Below are 22,452 nucleotides of genomic sequence, written 5' to 3' on the forward strand. Positions count from 1 at the left end.
ACTACAAACAATTAAAGATTGTGGAAATCGCAGTTTTACTGTGGCCTACATAATGCATTGTTTAAATTGTTATTCCAGGCTCAGATAAAGAAGTTAAAAAACGTGAACGTTTCATATTTTTTTCGTTATTCCAATTAATTGCAATTGGTGAAGAAATTGTTGTAGACTTTGCCTAATAAATTAATCCCTCTAATGTCGCAAAAAATATTCAAGTCATTCGTTTCAATTTGTTAAATACTATACCGTTTTAAAAGTTGTTCCAATACTTTTCTGAGCTACTGTACATATAATTCAATCATAATTCGTCAATTATAAATCTTGCTTAACATAACTAAAACGTCAGAAAAAATGACATATGGAGAACGAAACTAAAAGCCTTCCCTCTAAAGGAAATGGCATTCTAGATGGAATGCAATGCCTGTGGGCTGCTCGGTTTAGGAAAAGGGGTTCCTTAGAGGAAATCAGATCCAAAGAAGACATCAGGAACATCGTTTACGCCCGCTCAACTTTGCGGATCGTCGATTTTCTTAGGTACCGAAAGACCGGAACGACGTCGGTATGCATCCAGATGGTGGTCGTAAGAGGGATGGTCTAAAATAATAAAGAAGCTGACATGAAGATGAGGAGTGTTTGTGTTTCCACACGCGATGGCCGATTCTTAAACGACAAGATGCAACTGGAAAAACCTATAGACGGAAGACAATACCCACATTAGTAATTACTAGACTGCAGATCTTTATACAAATTAAACATTGTATGCATTGATTGTAAGATCTAAAAGTTACATACACGTCTAATTCGTTGCACTCGAGCGGTGACTCTGAGGCATCACTAAACGTGGCTATACCACATTTCAAAATAATTTTAATAGTATCAAATTTGTTTAAAAACTGTTAAACGCAAAAATATGGTACGTGACAATAGATTCAATTTCATATGTACGAGTTGCAATAGATCATGTAAAATGGAGTACCCTAAAACATGTGTTAGATTGTGTTAATTGTAATCAGTTGAATATAATACAACAGTATTTTGAAATTCTTTAAACCCGTTAATGTTTTTTTATTTGGTTTATAAATACTATAGCAATAAACTGACAATGTAAGTATTTCTATTTTACATCTGTCTCATATTTATTTCATACATATAGTCATTCTAAAGTAACTATACATAAGACTGTAGTACAATTTGCTTACTGATTCACACTGCGAATCTGTTAATTCTATGTTTCAAACTTTTGAAGTATCCTTAACTCCTTGATAATTTCCTTAATAGAACGAGACAATTTTAATCGTTTATATGTCTCCATTTACTTTCATTCCTAAATTTTGATAAGAACAGAATCAAATTTGATTTCGATTTAGAAGAAATGTTGTTACAGTGTAAGGAGTGGAAAATGTTTTACACTATCAGAAATTGGCGATCGTTACGAAGTAAATTATTTATAAAGCAAAATGTGACCAGTGAACTACGGATTTTACAAATTTATAACAAAAATGAGCAACACATAAAAGATGAAACTGTGGTACCTTCGAAAATTATTTACGGAACAATTTATTTTTTATTCAATTTCTGTTTCTTGTAATTGATACAAATAATTTTTATTTTGCATAAAGATCCGTAGCCTAGTGATCAGTGAAATTTGCCAACAATATTTGTACAGTTTATATCGAGTGGTAATATTCATGGTAAACCTCTTTCTTTTTCCTTAACGGTTAGCGACGGTTTACAATTTTATTGAATATCATTATCACAATATGACACATTGCTATCGCCACATTGCAGCTTAAAATAAAAATCTGTAGCGATATCGAATATTACGGGATTCCTCAATAATTTCGAAATTACGTTGACAAGACCTTTGAACTTGATTTTACCTCCTCTATCTCCTGTTTTAATATTAGAGTTCACATCATGCCCTTGGGCATTTCTTCTCGTTGGAAACGTCGCTTTTATGAACACTCTGTATATTCATATCTATACTCTAATCTAAATATAATGTAATATTTATGATGATTTATTGTGTTATCCAAGCCGACGGATTAGTTGCACGCGTAATGCACACAATGCATATCACTGCACTGGACATGCAACCCTAGAAAGTATATTGATTTAGATTTCAATATTATTACGGGAAATCTGATTCATGAAATAGTCGATTTCTGTAAATCACGTAGTTGAGGTGTCTCTAAGATGAAGTATAATTACAAACCTACCGCTAAGGACTATCTTAGAAGTCTAAGACGTCGAATAAAAGAATCTCTCTTGGAGAATAGTTTACACGGTGTAAAATATGTCATGGATATTAAACGACCTAAATGGGAAAGGTAATCTTACAATTACACTGATTTTAGATGTTTAATTGTTTGACATTAAGAATTTAATATATATGCAGAATATCGTGGTTTATTTTAATAATGTTATCATTCGTGGCTATTGCTGTTACAATCTTCGTAGTTTGGATGAAATTTCAAACAGAACCAACCATAACGGGATTGGATTTAGAGACAGATATCAAAATAAATTTTCCCAAAATATTCATCTGCTTCGATTGGCATCAACTAAACTATACGCACATACAGCAGGTAATCTGATTTGTATATGTAGCAATTTTAATATTTTTATTATAATTTATATATAGTAAAATACACGTATAAAAGTTACTGATCATTACTTTGATGAAATTGCAAAATTAATAATAATACAAAATTCTTCTATTTTTCTCGAAACTGACAGTTTCACGTGTATCGTTGCAATGCCAATTACAAGATGCTTTTAAAAATGACAGTTTCTAATTTGTAGAATGAGAGACACGTGTACGAACAAGTATACAATTGGACCTGGGAAGACTACATTGATGAATACGAACCAGTTTATGAAAAAAAAGTTTTTCTCAATGTCTTTCGTAGGATGGCTCCTAAATGTGGTAATGTGATCTTCAACTGTAAATACAAGTAAGTACACCGTTATCATTGGTATTTATTTAAGTAGATATTCATCAGTTTGATTGCCACATATATATTTTTTGTTTAGAGGAGTTAAGCAATCATGCTATAGTTTGTTTAGCCACATTGTTGTTGCTGTGGGTGTATGTTGCAAATTAAATACTGTGGAGCCTCTCGCATATTCGGATGCAAACAGGGATCTTGAATTTGAAACAACAAGTTCATACTATCCTTGGAGGTAATTTTACTTTAATAATTAATTTGGGCACTTATTTTCAAATATTTAGCACGTATTTATCCCTAAACAATCGGGGGATTAGATTTTTAATTTCGTAAATTAATGTATCAATTACAAATACAGCACGAAAATTTTTTAGTTCTGTTACATTTTTATAAAATTGTACGAATCGAAATTTTCAGTAATCAATGGTAATTTCTTTCTGCAATAAATATCCTTTACGTTACAGGCTTTACTTCCAAGCAAATACTGACATAAGCCCAAAACGAGAAGAAAGGCCATTAGTAAAAGCTTATTTTCCAATCACTCTTGAGTTTCATATTGATCTAACGTTTACTACACCTGACATTCGTTATCTAACTCTTCGACAACGTAACTGTACTTACAAACAAAAAGGTGATAGTTTAGACAATTGTATGATGTATCATGTCAAAGATCAGTTGTTGTCCCGTTGTAATTGCGTGCCATGGTTCTTAGCATTCATGGAGGAGAGAAGGATATGCCCGCTTTCAAAGTACCACTGTTTAAGCAATTTTACTGTAAACCCGAACGACATGAATTGCTGGCTACTTTGCGACCATACGTCGTATGGTGTGGATGCAATCTTAAAATCGAGTACGAATACTAATCGAATTGTGTTAAAATTCTGGCCACGCACTTTCATGAAAGTAGAAATGCGATTCGGTTATTTGGATTTGTTAGTATCATTTGGCGGCATTGCGAGTCTATTTCTGGGATATTCTTTGTTGGCATCTGTTGAAATAGGATATTACGCTACTCTGAGAAGTTATTGTGGGGCTGTGATTCATATTTCTCGGCAACAATATAATATTACAACTATTCACGTGACACAGAAAGTACCAAACAAATTAATACTTCGGCAACAATATCATGACTATATCGAATAGTTGGCACAATTCAATAAACTTTAATTTTCTGCATAGGCTTTCTTTATAGGTGTTTGATTACTTAATATGTGATTGCTTGTAACTATATGTATTTCATTCAATTCATTGTCAACTTATTATCTGTATAGAAAGATCATATTTTTTCAAATATGTAGATATGTGTCAATAAAACTTGTTGTCAAGCGAATATTATTTCCATTTAACTGAACATTCTCTTTTTTGTAATAGTTGTGATTCTTTCGCATCCTCTTAAACTGAATAAATCTATCCATTGCTGCATCAATATATTTGCACCATTGACATTTCAATTTTTACTTTTATTTTGTAAAGTTAATTGTAATATTGTTGCAGCTGCTATGCCAATATTTACAATGTTCATACTATCTGCAATATGTAACAAATTACACATATACAGAGTAAAGTATTTATCTACAATATTTCATTACATTTTCCATATTAGTACATCTTTCTAAGCGCAATAAATTATAGAAATATAAAATTCTCTATACATACTTGCAATACAGTTACTGAAATAAATTACAGTTTAGATAAATAATTGTTTATACGTTATTTAAAATCTCACATTTTCTACATTTCACTAAAAAAAAAGTGAAATTTATCTCCAAAATAAAACGTTTTACAACGATTTTATTATCGATGCATAATTAGCGAATATATTAATAGTTATACATATGAAATAAAGATTTCTTCAACTTGTAGTTTGAAAACATGTTTTCAAGGGAATTATGGGAATCCCGAGATTCTTACGTTGCTATCTTCAGGAGGTATTTCCTAGAAGTTCACACTGCTTCTTTACATTGATGATAATCTGTCTAGTATGTCCAAAATTTCTGTATATCAGTTTCCACATTCTCACAGATATATCTTTTTCATTGAATTTAGTCGATTGTACTAGACTAATTGCTTATTAAAAATTGTAATATTATTGAAGATAGTCCGCGTTTGGATTCATTATCATCACGATAATCTCTCTGTAACTTATTCACATTAAAAATATTATTCGTATTAAAAATATAAAAGTTAAAATTGTCCATAATACTTGATTCTCCATCTGCTTACATTGCACCCCTTTGATCAGTCACTGAATCTTCGATGTTCGAGGTACAACGCTCGGCATCGCGTTTATTCGACCTAGTAAAGGTTATTCGAAGATTTATTCGAAGCCTTCAAAATGACAGAAAAACTACAAAGGAATCATTAAATGTAATTATAGGAAAAGGAGGAGCAAGGAAGGGACAACTGTTGAAGACATTCCTCGGCGACATTAAACAACTTCTACGTGTCGATTCTAGTCTAGAAAGGGGAACTGACTGCTTGGTTCTTTTTAAGTTTCTTGAAATATAAAAAAGAGCAAATAAAACTTGTAATTGTAGGACAGTGATGATCAAGAGAAGAGCAGTTATTTAAGACATCGTTGAATAAAATACCATGTTATGAAATACCTTAGCTATTATGAACATTATTTTGAAAATTTATTAAAAACTAACGGGAAGCGATAAAAACTAATTTAAGGACGATAAGGAACAATTAAAAAGCAATTGTTTACGATATTCTACGATGCGACAGTACAATTTCTACTTATTGGATTGTAATAACAGGCTTATAATTTCGACTAACTTCACGTATATCGTTGGCCGACTACAGGGAGTTGCGATCACGTAATGATTTTTAGGAAATTTCTTGCACAGTAGAAGTAAGCAATTTAAAATAATTACAGGGTGATAATCAGCAATTAAAGAGCAATTTTTTAATAGGTCATACAGGACGTTTTATGCATTATTTCAGAAATTTCCAGCAAATCCAGTTTCTTGTGAAAGTCCCTAGTTGCCTCGAAGAAGGTTTTTGAAAATGTTTGAAAAACTACGAAAGAGCAATTAAAAGCAATTACAGATCAACAATGGACAATTAAAGAACAATCGTAACAACAATTTTTTGAGTGTATATTTGTTTATTCAAAATTCATTGTTTATTGAAAAAATTGTCGGGTGTGAAAGGTTGAGCAATTCTTTGGTAGGTCATACAGCATATTTTATGCATTATTTCAGAACTTTCGCATTTTTAAAAGTTCCCAGCTTCTCGTAAAAGTCATTGAGCGTCTCAAAAAGTTTTCTAGATACTTCTCGAAAAGGATAAGTGAGCAATTAAAACTAATTGGTGAGCAATTATGGGACATTAAAAAGCAATTTTTTAAGCTATGTTTCATTGATGTTGGTTACCATCTTGAGCTAGCTTCACACGGATTATCTATGCATGCATGCATACCAATCTGTGGCGTATCAACACTTGCGAGGAACTGTTTTTCCTTTATTTTAATTCACCTTATTACCGAGCCTACTACGTAATTTATACCAATAATTCTAACACTATGTTCGTAGTATACACTTATGTCCACATGCGTACTTAAAACATGAAGTTTTTGAAGCTATGTTCATACTGGACTCGCTTACGCGAGTGCATGGACACTGTAAATTGATACTCGAGAAACGTCACAGTTTTGCTGTTTTCCCTCTGGTACACACAATGATGCGAACATCAAAGATGTCGATTTTCGCCTTTACTTAAATAAGACATTTACTAATTTCTGTTGACAAGTATTGCATATAGTCCATATTATAGGAGCTCCTCATGGTTGTGTGTATAAAGACTCATTCAACGCGTCGTTTAAACATGGTGCCACGTGTATGTAATGTAGAATTAGAGAAATATGCAATTTATAAGAATTATAATATTTTTAGACTGTATATAGAAATATACATTGTTATATACAAGTTTACGCTGTAGAAGTATAACACTCGAAGCAAAGTAATCACTTCGATTAAAACAAGAATTATGTTCTAATAATTTTTCATCTTTCCGAGGGCAAGTAATTTTTCTGATATTGGTAATACAGAACGGTGAATGAAAATTCCTAGAGAATGAGAGGTTTGTGTCTTAAATTCGTACACGAGCTTCCGTGGCGCCACCTTGTCTAGGTTTGATCCACGTTCTTTTCTGAACGGTTGAAACGTTGCGTTCGTGTTGAGAAAACGTGACCACAGAGAACATCGTGTGGCGGTCGCGATCAGAAGAACGAGTGTTATGCATGATATTGCATATTGACGTACATTAAGGTTGTCGCGCGACGGCATGCAGTTATCGAAGTAAATAAGCCGCAATTATACGGATACGGGATTTTTCACGGTAACATAGGTATCCGGGTGCCGGCACATATCAATATACGCGAGCTCGGAGGATTGGTTATTGAAAAAATGGCGGCGGAAATGCTAAACAAGAATCGAATGATGGTTTTTAAGAACAAAGGCAAAGATCAAGAAGTGAGTATCCAGTGTGTTCATCATGGTGTGTAGTAACCTTGTGTGTCTGGAAGGTTCGGCTGTCGCTATGAAAGGATGATTGCCAGATTACTGCACGCACTAGTTTTTTCAAGATAGTGAAATGTATTTCTACACTTTGTCATTTCGGGTGGATTTTCGAAGATTTTTGCGCAATTATTTCATAGACGGGTACAATGTTTCCCAAATCAATTGTCGTAATATTAATCACTGCATGCGAATCAAGTGAAACGTGCTGTCAATCTTTAGAGTTTTGTCATATAAAATGCGAGAAAATAGTCGAACTATATAATTATTAACAAAAGCATGATGGATTTCGTAAAAGCATTATTTTTAAGTATGTCTTTAGATAGCTTAACAACAGATTTATGATATTCCTATATTTTTTTCAAGGAAAATGCATAAGTAGAATACATTGTTTGTATCTTTATAGTAAAATTAAAGATATAATTGTTATCATTATAATCAATTTAAAAATCTAATGATATTTATTTGAACGTTGTATTTGTCTTAAATTATGACAATACGTTTTCTGTAACCGATGCTATTTGTTATATATTCAGTTAAACACATGTTGAGCTATTACTATAATAAAGTGAATGTCTAAAACCCCCCAAAATTCTCCTAACTTCTCTCCTGCTAAAGATTATATTGTTACAACTACATAGTTCAAGTGATTTTCACAAATCTCTACATTTGTATTTTGCATAATTATATGTATAGTATGATAATGCTCCATTGGTGATGTAAGTCGATGTGAATATTTCAAATATGATTAGATCTGTTTTAGGTACAAAAATATATGTTGAAACTATTAAAGTATTTTATAAATTTATTTTTTGTTTCATATTTTACATGTATTTAATGAAAACAAAATAGACATACAGTCGTCTCAGAAAATAAATTAACGACCGGTTGTACACAGGTAAATGATTTAGGTACATGCTACGTAATAATGGTAAACATTTTGGTAACATATATGTTATGTACTTATATCTAATAAGTAACAAAACAATTAATTATTTGATTTTATTAAATAGACGAAAAGAAATGAAAATGCATATTCCATCCATTACAATAGCATTGGAAAGTAAGTTAATGCTTTAAATTCTGTGTTAGATATTATATATTTTTAATTAAACTAATAGCTAATATAATATCACTTTGATTTTATTATTGCCTTTATGCAATTTTATATGCTACAGATTAATTATTTAATAACATTTGTGCTTATATTATTTCATTTAAATTTCAAGACATTTATAAAAATAGTTTCATATTTTATTGTTCTTTATGGAAAGTTTTATTTTGAAGAATTTCATTTAATATACTATATTGAATTAAGGTTATATATATATATATATGTGTCTCTGTATCAATTCAAGTAATCAAATACTATTTTCTTCAAAAAAATTTCATTGCAGTTTTAGATTTCTGCGTAGGATTATTTTCCTGTTAAAATATGGAATTGTTTTTGAATCCCATTTGGGGCATCAGAATCAAACATGTTTCTTTTTATATACATATCTATATATCTAAATGTAGTCAATTTATTGTTAATATTTTTTAACCTATACATATAGTCCTTGATCACTAAAGTATACTCAAAGGTCATGATAGAAATACTACCATGTTTTGATGTCATTATTATATTGTCTTCCATAAATAGTTTTTACATTTTTGGTGAAACATATTATTGTCTATTACCACAAAAACGTCAAACATCAACTTGAGGCTCTATACATAAAATACTTTTTACTAAAGCTACAAAGTACTCAATATATTTTTCACTTAATTTGATACTATCAGTCTGTAACATTATTAACTGGCCAATGTACATTTTGGCTATGCATCCTTTACTTATTTTTAAATTATATTGACAAATTAAATATTTTCAACTTAAAATAAGAATAAAAATGTCTATTTTTAAGGGTATGACATACAATGTAACACATATTGTTATATTATGTTGTACTTTATGTTAAGCTGTGAAGAGTTACAATGTGTGACTTTTTATATTTTGTTATAAGTACCATTTGCAAGAGATTTTGTAATTGTTAAGGATTAAAACAAGCCATTAGCGCTAGAAAAGGAAATATACACAATGTATAATTTATAATTTGCACTAAACATATAAAATTGAAATCAATAACAAGTATTAAAAGTTGAAATATACAGGATGTCCTTCATTCAAATAATATCAGCATATTCTATGAACAAAAATAAGAAAAAAATGTCATAAACATAGGCTTAAAAATAATTTTTAAAAAATGGTAAGAAAAGTACAAATAATAATGGACTGATTTTCGTTCGAGGTAGAAATATGTTACTGCTATTTCTCTTATCTATATTTGCTTATCCAAGCTATTCGTTCAATTTTTCATAGATGTCAATGCTGTATTTTAAAAAACGGGCGACACTTTAAAATTATAAATATTCCCAATCAGTCTTTTGTTATTTTGTATTTTTCTTATAATTTTTTAATAAAGCATTTTTTAGTCTATATTTATATAACATTTTATAGAACATTTAGTAGAAAATGTTTAATTGAATATAATTGAAATATAAGTAAGAGGTATGCACAGTATAACATTTGAATTCCTGTGTACTGGCTCGTTATAATAATAATATAAATCACTGGAGAGTTCTAATGGCATGTTAACTTTTCGTTACATATAAGACTACTATTAAAATTTTCTATAATTGTCTCAGATAAGCTAAATGCTATAAACATCAATGAATTTCTAATAAGTGATTAAATAAACAAAATACATATATCTTGTGTCATAGCAATACTATGTACATTAGGTTAACTCCAATTCAAATTGTTTAGGGGGGAGTGAAAACTTTCTGAGGTGACTGTATTTTATTTTTTTAATATTTAAAATATGTAAGCTTTTGTATTAAGAATAGTGATATAATTTTAAAAACCCAATATCAAATTTACTAATTATTTTTTTATTACACGTAGTGATTTATTATAAATAATATAATCCTTGTTTTCTTTCTGGTACTTCATTTTAATGGGTCAGGAATAAGCATGTCATCAATTATATTCATAATATTGTTGCAGTAGAAAATTATGATCATTTTAATTTGTTTCAAGTATGATTTTTGATTTCTTTTAAAATAAAATTGATTATTTAAATACGTTTAAGTGATTAATTTATTCTATTTTGCAGGAAATGAGAAGAAGAAGAAATGAAGTGACAGTGGAATTACGTAAAAATAAACGTGATGAGACTATACAAAAACGAAGAAATGTGCCTATTTCAGATCTTGTAGGCAAGTATATATAAATTATGTGTACAGAAAATAATGTATTAGTTAGTGTGTACTAATAAAACAAAACTTAATAAACGATATTTTTTTAGATGAAGATAATTTCACAAGAGTTGAATTGGAAGAACTAGTTAAGAAAGCTAACAGTTCAGATCCAACTGTTCAGTTAGAAGCTGTACAATTTGCAAGAAGGTTATTATCTTCAGATCGTAATCCACCAATTGATCCATTAATTGATAGTGGCATTTTACCAATCTTAGTTCATTGTCTTCAGCAGCACACTAGGTATGAAAATATTTAAATTTATGTACAATTTTTATGGCACACAATTCTGAACATACTGTGTAATTTATTTTATAGACCATCTTTGCAATTTGAAGCAGCATGGGCTCTAACAAATATTGCAAGTGGAACGTCACCTCAAACACAAGAAGTTGTAAAAGCTGGTGCAGTTCCACACTTTCTGACTTTGTTACTGTCAAGTCAGCAAAACGTTTGTGAACAAGCTGTGTGGGCTCTAGGTATGTTAAAAAATGTAGATGAGAAGTATAAGATGAACTTAAAATCGCAGCACAATTAGAAAAAGAACAATTCTGTAAAATTATAATTAAACTATACAACTTTAGTTTTCCTATTCCTGGCAAAATGATGATTGTATTTTTAAATGATTAAACTCATGTCAAAAGAATATAAATTCTAATATTCTGTACCAGAAATATTTGAAATTACGATTTCAGAGTCATTACTTTAGTAGAGTAATTTTTTAAAAATTCTCACAAATCGATATAGGAAATTAAATCTATTTATTTATAAAAGAGTTTGATTGGAAGTGTCAGTAAATATTTCTTGTTCATTCTTGGACACTTAACTGAAGCCATAATTAAAATTTTCTCCATAAAAGAAAATTCTCGATAATTATAGTTTGCTATTTTTCAAAATTTTCGACAATTATAATTTTCATTGATGATAGAAAGTCTTTAATTTAAGAAATCGGCTTCACGTCTTGTGTCATCGTTTGACGTCACTAGTCACAAATGTGTGAATTTCATTCATCTGTAAGAGCTAGTTTTGACCTTTTAATTATGGAAATATTTGAAGCCGTAATAATAGTCTTGTTTCTATTTAGCTTACAGAATGTGGAATTAACACTCATAAAAGAAATAATCGTGGTAGTGTGTAATATATATAAACATTAGCCAATAGGCCATCGCACTGTGTGTATATGTGGCATCGCAAATACTTGCGAATAAAATGATTACAGTGGCGGAATACACATTGTCACTATACATGTATGCACTTGTAAATTAATCTATTAAAATAGACATTTCCCTGTTTTCGTTCAAAAATAATGAGATTTAATATTACATAACGATTTGTGAGTTTTTTAAAATAATTTTTATATAGGAATTTACATTATAACTTTAATATGTGCAAAAGGGTCTACACAACAGTTCTTGGAACTAACTATACATCACAAATTATTTTTTTCTGTACAAGTAATTTAATGAGAAGTTTTTACAACCGGTCGTAGTTAAAGATGGTCTAAGCTGTGCATTATATATACATTAAAAGTATTCTTCTTTGCAGGAAACATTATTGGAGATGGTCCAACGTCTAGGGATTATGTTATTACTCTTGGCGTTGTAAAACCATTGTTAACATTTATTAAACCAGATATACCTATTAGTTTTTTACGTAATGTAACATGGGTAATCGTGAATTTATGTAGGAACAAAGAGCCACCACCACCTGTTGAAACAATTAAGGACATTTTGCCTGCACTTAATGTACTCATACATCATACAGATATTAACGTGAGTGAGAACATAACAGTTAATATACTTGCGGGAATTTATTTTTCAGATATTTCATTTCATCCATTGTTTATTACAGATTCTTGTCGATACAGTTTGGGCATTGAGTTACCTCACTGATGGTGGTAATGATCAAATTCAAATGGTTATAGATAGTGGTGTCGTGCCACGTCTTATACCTCTTCTCTCGCACAAAGAAGTTAAGGTACAAACGGCTGCTTTGAGGGCAGTTGGCAACATAGTAACTGGTACAGACGAACAAACACAGACTGTATTAAATTGTGACGCGCTTGCGCACTTCCCCAATTTACTGAATCATCCAAAAGAAAAAATCTGTAAAGAAGCAGTCTGGTTCCTTTCTAACGTGACAGCAGGTAATCAGTCACAAGTTCAGGCTGTTATGGATGCTGGATTATTGCCACTTATCATTCGTAATTTAGCAAAGGTAAAAAACATCCTTCGTGAAATTATAATATTATTCGTACTTTAATAATATATTTTTTATAATAAAGGGTGATTTCCAAACGAAAAAAGAAGCTGCGTGGGCAATTAGTAATTTGACGATCAGTGGTAACAGAGATCAAGTTGTACAGCTTATACGAGAAGGCGTCATCGAACCTTTCTGTGACCTCCTTTCTTGTAAAGATACTCAAGTTGTACATGTTGTTTTAGACGGTATACATAATATGCTCAAATTTGCTGGACCTGAAGTTGAGCACTTGGCTAACATGATCGAGGAATGTTCAGGTTAGTATTTTTAATATTTAGATTATTTTCTTGTATTATCGTAAACTACTGATACACGTCGTTCAATATGATCTTATAGGTTTGGATAAAATCGAAGCTCTTCAGAATCACGATAATGTAGAAATTTATAAATTAGCATTTGATATCATCGAGCAATACTTTTCTGAAGAGGTATAGTATTTAGTTTAATTTTTTGAAATCGGCTATGATCTTGTAATCATTCCGATAAAAAATAACTTACATTAAATGACATTTTAGACAGATGAAGCGAATTTGGGACCGCAGGTCGGAGAAGGTACATTTGAATTTGATCAAACGTCGACTATTCCGAGTGAAGGTTTTAAATTCTGAGAAGGCCTCCATTATTTCTCATCCGATCGTGCCGTCCCCCGACAAACTCCACTACGGAGCCATTCTGCTTACCCTTTCCTATTCTTATGTCTTATTCTTGCTCCAATAACAACACGTGGCGTTATCAATATGCCACCGCTGAACCAAGAATCATGTTTCTTTTCACTAATCCAAAGGTATGACAGTGATTATTTGCCTGGTAAAGGGGATATCAAAACGAAACAGGAGCAAAAGTTACAGTGGGGATGTGTTTCTTACTGAAACAAGAGGGAGTCTGTATTCTTTATTTTTCCTTCTGATGATTCTTCGAAGACCGTATATGTTACCTTTTTTCCCTTCTTTTTTTTTCTTAAATCATAAATACTAAAAATTATTGACGGAGCAGAACTTAGCCGGACGCAGCTAGATGTACGCAACGTACCGACTAAATTATTTTAGTGAACTAATTAACTTGCTCTCTAAAGAGGAGGGCAACTGAAAAAAGTCAAAGACCTTTTTATTGCTTGATCATGCTGCTGTCCATTCTAACTCGAGATGAGTCTTGGTTAGCGATGTTACATTTATAAAACAATTCGTGTATATTTTAGGCATGTTAAATTTATAATAATATTGATTACTGAATAAATGAATCGATTGACTACTCTTTATTAGTCTAATTCATGACTATGGATTATTATTTCTGTAAGAAAAACAAAATGAACAATAAAATTATTATGCAAATTCGGCAATATTTACTGCCGATCTTTACTTGGACATTTCGTCACGTGATGGATTGCAGCTTAAAGGGGACTTAATAACTGCACGACATACGGTAGTGTTATTACAAAATTGTTCTTTTATTAACTACGTTGATACAATTATGATTCAGGTTTAAATTCAATTGTGGGATCATTGAATGGGTGAACATCATCTGCATAAAGGTTCTCAGGAAGTGTATCTTCGTCATTGTTCGGTAAATAGGTAGGAAAATTTGGCGAAGTGTTCTGTTTTAGAGGAAGGACCGTATCGTACAAATACAACATGCTGTTTATCTCTCCTGGTATATTTTGAGCATATACCCAAAGTACATTGTACTTGGTGTTTATTCGTAATATCTGCAATAAATATTTGTTAATGGTAATATTAGTTCTTTTAAGAAAAATTCAGACTCATCATTATAGTAACTTCTTATTTAAAATGTCAATATCACTCAATTATTTACTAAAATAAACTTCCTTGGAGCCTTCACCCCAAGCTAATTTATAACAAAATTGTCAAAGTCAAAACTACTCTTCCAACGTAGTTAATTTTATCATAAATTGCACGAGCTATGCGAAACATGTAACAAAATTGATATCATTCACACTTATTTTTTTTTTAGGAAAACATTCATAGTAGTAATATGAGAAAAGAATTTAGTTATTTGGTAATCTCTAATAATGAATTTCTGATAAATCACTTAAGTGCAACACTATTTTGAGTAAGTGCAATCATACTTGTGCATATTATATAATAATACTTAAATATTTTTAAACAAGTATAAGAGCATTCATAATACATATATCAGATTTATTTGTGAATTTCTATTTTCTGGCATTTAATAAATAAATTTATACACCTACTGTTGAAGAAAATTTGTAAAGGCAAATGAAAACGTAATAGTGTGTGCATTATCGTAATGAAAGTATGCAAAACTTAAGTTTGAAATCATTATTATACATTCTTAAATTAAATAGAAACAATTCTTTTGCATTCGACATGTAGTAGACGTTGCACTTGCTTTACTTTATGTTACCATGTTTATCATCTTCAGCGATACAAGGAAAACGTAATTTTTCAAATAGATTTATATAATTATTTAAAACCTTTCAATAGGTCGAACATGTAAATATTCTTAAACGAGAACTCACTGCTAATACGAACTACTACTAGTGCTCTACTATTTAATAAATTTTGTATCGTTAAAGATCTATATTATTTAAAGAATACTATCATTTAATCACATTTGTTGTCATTACATAAAAGATGTTAATACTTGAAATATAAGAATAATAGCTCATTGAAGGTGGTATTTCACTTTATAATTAAATCTGCGTAGATAACATTGTTCAACAAATTATGACGTTTCTTGGGATTTGTAACATTCAATAGACGTTTTATTCTATCTATAGATTTTTGTGCGTTGAATACAATACTTTTCTCATGTACAATTTTAATAATAAAAATTGGAAATTTTCAATTTTAAAGGTATTTTATTTTAGTAATAATAATTATATTTATCTTCATAGAAAATTATTCTATAGGTTCTTCTACAATAAAACATAGCTAATATTAATATTATAAGAAAAGGTCTATTGAAAGTTGAAAGCCCGATTGTGTGTTGAACATTACTGTAATCGATGAAAGTTATTTTTTTGATTAACCATTTTTTTTGGTCATCAAATAAATAAAAATAGTCGTTAATTACCTTTACACCCCTGAGAATACGCCAACGATTTCCCATGTGCCCAGGCATCTTAGTACCAGGCATTACCCTAGCTTTTTTACCTCCAGAACCAATATTACCTCCTCTCCTATGACTTTTTGTTACACCATGACTTTGAGGCATACCTTTGAATCCCCATCTTTTCATGACACCTTGAAAACCGCGATCTATCCTAGATTGGAAAATAATGTTATGATCGATTCTTTATGTATCTAATATGCAACATAGGAATAAGTACAATATTTACGTTTTCCCTCTAATATCAATATGTTCTCCTGGTTTAAAATGAGTTACATTCAAAGGAGTTCCTGGTGGCAAGACTGCATTTGGTGTGACAACAAACCTCGCAAGTATTCTCTTTGGTGTAACACCGCAAGAATTAAATACTCCATAGTACTCTTTAGTAAGCTATGAATATAAAATGATTATAAGCAATAAGTTACATAGGGTAGTGAAGTCTGTTACTATAGTAATAGTTGTGCCTTTGGTTTGTTTTCGGGCATAATTAACTTTACAATTATCGAATAAGACATATTAAACTTTCTATTAAAAAATAAACAAAATAAAAGAATAAAAAATTTAATATATCTCATTTGATAAAAATAAAATTAATTATACCTGAAAACAAACCAAAGACAGCAATTGGTAATTGACTCCAATATCCTACATTTACGCATGTGTACAATTATTAAATAACCAATGAGAATCCATTGACTTACTAATTGAGGATCTATATTTTGGGAACCTAGTACAAGGCAACCATTCTTAGTTTTCACTTGTGGACGCCTTTGTACAACTGGTTGATACTTTTCTGGTGGTATATATTTGACAACTTCATTGTCTATAATCTATAAAAGAAAATATATACGATAACTTTAAAAAATTGTATGAAGCATAAATTAATGAATAAGTTTAAAAGATATAGTTATGTAGTATTACTTCAATTTTGATACAGTAAAACGATTACAAGCTTATTCAACAATTAAACATATTATTTTCTGTCATTAATTATGAATTTTGATCATATATTTTTGATGGATGACATATACATATATGATTATGGTAGTTGGTAGCACCTGTATTAAAGTAGTTAATACTCTATATCCATTTTTAAGCCATAATGGATATACTCCTATTTTTTTTCCAATTAGTCCAGTACGTTTTGAGGCTACAGTCCATTTTATATCTGGTTTAATTATGTCTGCTTTTAGTGGAGTCTTCTGTGTAAGAAGTTTGGTCGCTACAACCTCTGAGAGGAATTCCTTATTTTCTTTAGTAAGTTCCTCATTGTAGCGCTGATAAAAAAATTAATATTATATAGCATTCATAAAATAGGAATTCAGAGAAATGAAAATTCTGTTATGTTACTACATACCACACGTTGTGGTTTTGGAAGCCATTCTGGATGGCGTTTCTTTGGAGGAGGATTCAATTTTCCACGAACTGGAACCATGTTGATACTAAAATTGACCATAGCATTATTAAATAATAGTAACATAATAGTGTATAATGAATAAATATACCCGACAGTGAATTTTTATACATGTAAAGTATACAACAGTGTATATAAAGTTCTACTTCTATGTTTTCGATTTTTCATACCTTGTTTGCAAATATTTACTAAAAAGTTGAAAATTCTGGAAAGTTCTTAAAACTGATGCCATGATTGTTGAAGATTGAAAACTGTCTTTGAGAAGTTGTTGGTCTGATATGTAGAGATAACCTTAAATGAAACACGTACATACAAATGACTAAAAACAAAATCAAATTCAACGCCAGGAACAATTGTTTAAGAATATTATTTTCTTTTATGCTTAAAAATAGTAGAATTAATATATGTTAGTCTTGGTTTCCATAATTCTGCACATTTCAATCAGTTTAACTCGAGACACATTTAAATCGCTAGCAGAAACGCTGCGATACGAAAAACATAGCAAGTAATACACATGGTCACATGCAATTTCAATACATACAAATTTTATATAAACTTTGCATGAAACCAGAAAGTTTGAAAATATTATTAATTCTGATTTATTTTATCTTCCTCTTATATCAATTTTTTTATTATAAATTATTATAATGAAGTTAATATGTAATATTGAATTGTATAAATCTACTTTTTTTATGCAATATTATGTCACTATTAATAATTGTTCGACTATTACAAACATTTAAAAACAGAAACAATGTATAACGTGTTTTGTATCGTGGATAAAAAGTATTACACTTTGTAATATGATTGTTATAAGGTATAAACTACAATTTGCGCGCTTTAACAACTTTGAAATTCATAATAATAATAATAATATAGTTACATTATAAGTTCTGAATATTATATATTGGAAAATACAAAGAACAGTTATATGTATAAACTACAAATCGATATTTAGCTTTCATCAAATGTTGCAGTACTTTATACATTTTGCAAATTATTTAATTTGTTTCGTTCCCCTTCTCATCCAATAAATGCGAGTACGTATGTATGCATATTTCGTTTCTAGACATAATCGTACCGTTCATGTTTCTCATAAGCTACAAAATTGTTTTCACTTTTTATCTAAATAAAGTTAGTTGACGGTGGAAGTTATGGTTAAAAGGATAGAAATGGTTGAAAATGTATGAATTTTTTCAAATTTTTTTAAAAGCAATTACCATCTGAAAAATTCATCAGACACGAAAGACTCACATTTACAGTTAGTCTTTGATCGAGGCATGTGGTCTCCGAATTGGCTTCGATTCGTGGAATATTGCTTCCAAATTTCCGTCGAACGTAGGTCCGAATAGCATAACTCCACTGATATTTTCTTTCGAGCGACATTTATTTTTAATATTTTTCTAATGCTTTTTTTTGTTATAATTACAATTTGAATAAATATGGTCTAAAGCATGTTGTGTTTGGTCTCATTATAATTGGAAGAATCTGACCACAATATATTAAAAAAATTTGCATGTATAAAAAATTGCCCCGAGTTTCGTTCTCTCTCTCTCTCTCTCTCTCTCTCTCTTATACGAGATGTCGGCAACTATGAAAACTGAGTGTCCGCCGATTACCGTTTTTGATTCCGAGCTCCGGCCTTTCTAGGGATCCTTTTTTCTTAATCGTCAATAAATTCCTACAAGCGAAAGAAAAATTGAATTCAATTTTCATTTAAAAGATTTTTCATTCGTTCGAAATCTTAACAACGATTTGACACGATATTGTAGTAAAAGTGATTTAAAAAAAATCGGTTATGGCTAATTTCATACGCATCTGACATGCATCCCTCTTGGAATCTTCTCTGAACATGTTGCGTTCAGACAATTGAATCTTAAATAGAAAAAAGGAAGCACTTCGGGTGTTCGAAACTTATTTTTATTTTTCATACCTTTATTGTAGTCATGAAAGTACTTTGTTTACAAATAATCTTGCACATAGCTATTTTATAGCACACATTGTTTTTTTTTATTCTCTCTCTCTCTCTTTCTCTCCCACTTTCACCAGTGAATACCTAAGATCTGAAATTCACTATGTCATATTGTATTATAATTAAAGTACATTTTTTATGAAGGAGTTGTGTTTATTGTTGTTCTTAATTATTTGTTCTCATTGTACCAAATGTTCAAATAAAATATATCAGTAGCCGATGATATACATGATGGTGATTGATTCGATAGAATAAGGGTCTACGTTGACCCATGAAGTACAGTATAAACCGGTGTAACTTTAAACCGTATTATCTAAGAAAGTCGGAAATGTAATGTAGACCCTTATTTGAGATTCACAGTCAATTTGGTCGCGGTGCAGGAACTTCGACCTACAGAAAAAACGGTGGGCGCTATTAATCCGAAATAAAAACGTCCTTTCAGTGTCGCCTTGGCGAGAGAGAGTCTCGGGCCCGAAATGAATAGCGAATGGATTTGGAGACAATCGCAAAGGGGGAAAAAGAGCGGTCCAACGGGGGCGGAAAGGAGGAGGGGGCCGGTGGAATTGCCTGAACTGGACAGCACGTGGACTACCTACTTTTATATCGCTCGGGAAATAATGGGATTCCCATCATGAAGTGGATTTCCCTCGGGAGCCAGTGGACATCGATGCACGCGTCAAGAGATCCTACACCGCCCCCGTATCCTATCGGTCTCTTGCAGCCGGCCGACGTTCATCGTGCTTGTCCACCCTCGCTCGTTCACCTGTCCGGCCACCCCCCACCCTGAACGTGTCACAACCTGACGCGCCGGCTCGGTTTTCGAGGAATTCAAGATTTTTTTTGTGGTACACGTATGAAATGTATAACACGATCATTGCTTTCCACAGTTTCACGATTGCCGTGGCCAAATTCATTCAAATTTTGATGGATCAATTAGTTCTCACATGTTTTCTAAATTCATTGCTTCGAGCTTAATGTGTTGATCTTATTCGACTTGATATAAATGTACAATGATCTAAACTGGCTATTAGAACAGTCGGATGTGTAGTTGGAACGTTTGTAACTGTCCCGTAAGTCGGCCTGTTATTTATGAGTGACGCGAGTAATCTTATTTGAATTATGCCGTATCTTATCACAACTTTTATTTCCGAAGAAGGATTTTGGATTGCTCGTCTTTTCAATATCGATTTCACGTTATTGTATCACGTCGTTATTGCAAGACACGGGCGAGACTTAATATTTCTTCAGAATCACATGTTCATAAGATTTCAAAAATGGCCACTTTTTGCTACAAGAGGAGGAACTGAAACTGTCGGTGAAGCGATTTTACAAATTTTGTTTGATATGAATAATGTAAATTATTTGTTTGCTGTTCGGGTGATCGCAGAAATTACAACACGAATTTGTTATGAAATGTTATATATTTTGCAATAAATTCGCAAGCTCCTGTCTAAGCCAGTAATTTTAAATCGCTGATTGATTGTTGTTTTATATTAGTTTATAAAAGTAACAATGACACATTTATCCTGATTTTTAACGAGTGTTATTTTGATATGTGCCGCAAGTAATACGTCTATTGAATAAATAACTCGTAAATGTATCTTCACAATCTGAGTAATCGTAAATTAAAAAATTAGTGGCCCGTCACTTTGACGGGTTCCGTAAACCTAGTTTTAATACAATTTGTTTAAATACGCATTTACAAATGTATCAAATTTGAAATTGTAGAACAGATGATTTTTAGTACATATGTATCATATTTGTACTTGATGTCTTATTATAGCTGAATGTGAATTGTAATGATGTCAGTAGAAACGAGATATAAGAATTGAACTAACATCTTTGCGATTTTGTGTTATAGAGTAAACTGCCTTGCCGACCTGAAAATTAAGGACTGATTGGAGCGTCCTCTTCTCATGGACGACTGCCAGTAGAAGTACTATTCACTGAAGTAGTATCGGAAAGGAAAGGGAAAGTGTGGAGATGGAATAAATATAAGTGAAAAGAATTATAGTAAAGAGATCAATTTGTATGTTTTATTAACATTTTCCATGACTTCCATTCTCATTTTTTTACAAAGACTAAATAAAAAAAGTAACTAAATTTTTAATTGTTAGCGTCATCTCTAATTTATTTATACAAGGAAATTCCTATTTCAAAGATTTATCAGGTGAAAACCGGAATTCCTTTTGGCATTGCTTTTACAAGTATCGTATATTATAATTTGCATATTATACAAGGATGCTTAACGATATTAATTACAGTAAAGATAGATCAGATTAGAATTGTTCATCAGTTTTTCAGGTCCAGCCAAAGCCAAGTGAGTCGAAACCAATCAAAGTCGAATTCCAACAGGTCTCGGTCGTCATAAATATTTAATAATTCTATTACCCCTACCTATTTATTATTTATAACACTTTTAGTTGCCAACGATGTTGTTAAACACTTCCCCAACTATTTTGTCATTTCACTTCTTAATTAAAATAATTGCCTGAATTTAAAAGACAGCATAACTTATGGGGTGGTTGTTTTGTTTATATTTTTATATCGACCTGATGTCAAAGTTTTAAAATCATGGTTAATTATTAGTTGGGATAACAAGAAATGTTACAATAAATTATAATCTCTTAGGAAACAATAAAATACATCACATTACATTATTTAATACTTTATAACACTTCCCCAACTATTTTGTCATTTCACTTCTTAATTAAAATAATTGACTGAATTTAAAAGACAGCATAACTTATGGGGTGGTTGTTTTGTTTATATTCTTATATCGACCTAATGTCAAAGTTTTAAAATCATGGTTAATTATTAGTTAGGATGACAAGAAATGCTACAATAAATTATAATCTCTAGGGAAACAATAAAATACATCACATTACATTATTTAATACCTTTAAATGTATTAAAAGACATTTTTGTCCAAAAGAATCAGTGGAA

The 22,452-nt window shown here is 30.9% G+C and overlaps 3 protein-coding genes and 2 long non-coding RNA genes across 6 annotated transcripts; 3 read left to right on the forward strand and 2 right to left on the reverse strand.

Moving 5' to 3' along the window:
* The first annotated feature begins 1,967 nt into the window (after window positions 1-1,967).
* LOC117220050 (sodium channel protein Nach) lies at window positions 1,968-4,278 on the forward strand. The gene is made up of 5 exons (XM_033469699.2): window positions 1,968-2,327; window positions 2,396-2,585; window positions 2,803-2,954; window positions 3,034-3,183; window positions 3,413-4,278. The coding sequence occupies exons 1-5, from the start codon at window positions 2,194-2,196 to the stop codon at window positions 4,089-4,091; spliced, it is 1,305 nt and encodes a 434-aa protein (XP_033325590.2). The 5' UTR covers window positions 1,968-2,193; the 3' UTR covers window positions 4,092-4,278.
* Window positions 4,279-4,721: 443 nt separating this feature from the next.
* LOC117220052 (uncharacterized) lies at window positions 4,722-6,946 on the reverse strand. Of its 2 annotated transcripts, none has more exons than XR_004490167.2 (3): window positions 6,329-6,946; window positions 5,172-5,243; window positions 4,722-5,083 (listed from the first exon to the last, which is right to left on the reverse strand). It is a non-coding gene; the product is annotated as an uncharacterized LOC117220052 (long non-coding RNA). The 2 variants fall into 2 exon arrangements; XR_013034318.1 differs by having other exon boundaries at window positions 4,722-5,089.
* Window positions 6,947-7,088: 142 nt separating this feature from the next.
* Window positions 7,089-14,294, forward strand: Kap-alpha3 (karyopherin alpha3). The gene is made up of 9 exons (XM_033469698.2): window positions 7,089-7,426; window positions 10,627-10,729; window positions 10,819-11,011; window positions 11,087-11,247; window positions 12,314-12,540; window positions 12,620-12,985; window positions 13,053-13,287; window positions 13,367-13,458; window positions 13,546-14,294. The coding sequence occupies exons 1-9, from the start codon at window positions 7,361-7,363 to the stop codon at window positions 13,636-13,638; spliced, it is 1,536 nt and encodes a 511-aa protein (XP_033325589.1). The 5' UTR covers window positions 7,089-7,360; the 3' UTR covers window positions 13,639-14,294.
* Window positions 7,433-8,538, forward strand: LOC143260182 (uncharacterized). The gene is made up of 2 exons (XR_013034319.1): window positions 7,433-8,369; window positions 8,485-8,538. It is a non-coding gene; the product is annotated as an uncharacterized LOC143260182 (long non-coding RNA).
* Window positions 14,295-14,450: 156 nt separating the features above from the next.
* Window positions 14,451-18,044, reverse strand: mRpL3 (mitochondrial ribosomal protein L3). The gene is made up of 7 exons (XM_033469702.2): window positions 17,705-18,044; window positions 17,478-17,562; window positions 17,179-17,397; window positions 16,822-16,950; window positions 16,350-16,510; window positions 16,085-16,274; window positions 14,451-14,732 (listed from the first exon to the last, which is right to left on the reverse strand). Exons 1-7 carry the CDS (start codon window positions 17,764-17,766, stop codon window positions 14,496-14,498), a joined length of 1,083 nt encoding a protein of 360 aa, XP_033325593.2. The 5' UTR covers window positions 17,767-18,044; the 3' UTR covers window positions 14,451-14,495.
* Window positions 18,045-22,452: the final 4,408 nt, after the last annotated feature.

Source organism: Megalopta genalis, chromosome 10 (assembly GCF_051020955.1).
Source record: "Megalopta genalis isolate 19385.01 chromosome 10, iyMegGena1_principal, whole genome shotgun sequence".
Taxonomy (NCBI): domain Eukaryota; kingdom Metazoa; phylum Arthropoda; class Insecta; order Hymenoptera; family Halictidae; genus Megalopta; species Megalopta genalis.

Coding starts and splice junctions, on each gene's coding strand:
- LOC117220050 (XM_033469699.2), top strand. CDS start 2,194: ATGAAGTATAATTACAAACCTACCGCTAAGGACTATCTTAGAAGTCTA. Junction 2,586..2,802: donor ACTATACGCACATACAGCAG/GTAATCTGATTT, acceptor TCTAATTTGTAG/AATGAGAGACACGTGTACGA. Junction 3,184..3,412: donor AGTTCATACTATCCTTGGAG/GTAATTTTACTT, acceptor TTTACGTTACAG/GCTTTACTTCCAAGCAAATA.
- Kap-alpha3 (XM_033469698.2), top strand. CDS start 7,361: ATGGCGGCGGAAATGCTAAACAAGAATCGAATGATGGTTTTTAAGAAC. Junction 12,986..13,052: donor TCATTCGTAATTTAGCAAAG/GTAAAAAACATC, acceptor TTTATAATAAAG/GGTGATTTCCAAACGAAAAA. Junction 13,459..13,545: donor AGCAATACTTTTCTGAAGAG/GTATAGTATTTA, acceptor ATGACATTTTAG/ACAGATGAAGCGAATTTGGG.
- mRpL3 (XM_033469702.2), bottom strand. CDS start 17,766: ATGGCATCAGTTTTAAGAACTTTCCAGAATTTTCAACTTTTTAGTAAA. Junction 17,563..17,704: donor AGTAAATATTTGCAAACAAG/GTATGAAAAATC, acceptor GGTCAATTTTAG/TATCAACATGGTTCCAGTTC. Junction 16,951..17,178: donor TATTAACTACTTTAATACAG/GTGCTACCAACT, acceptor TTTCTTTTATAG/ATTATAGACAATGAAGTTGT.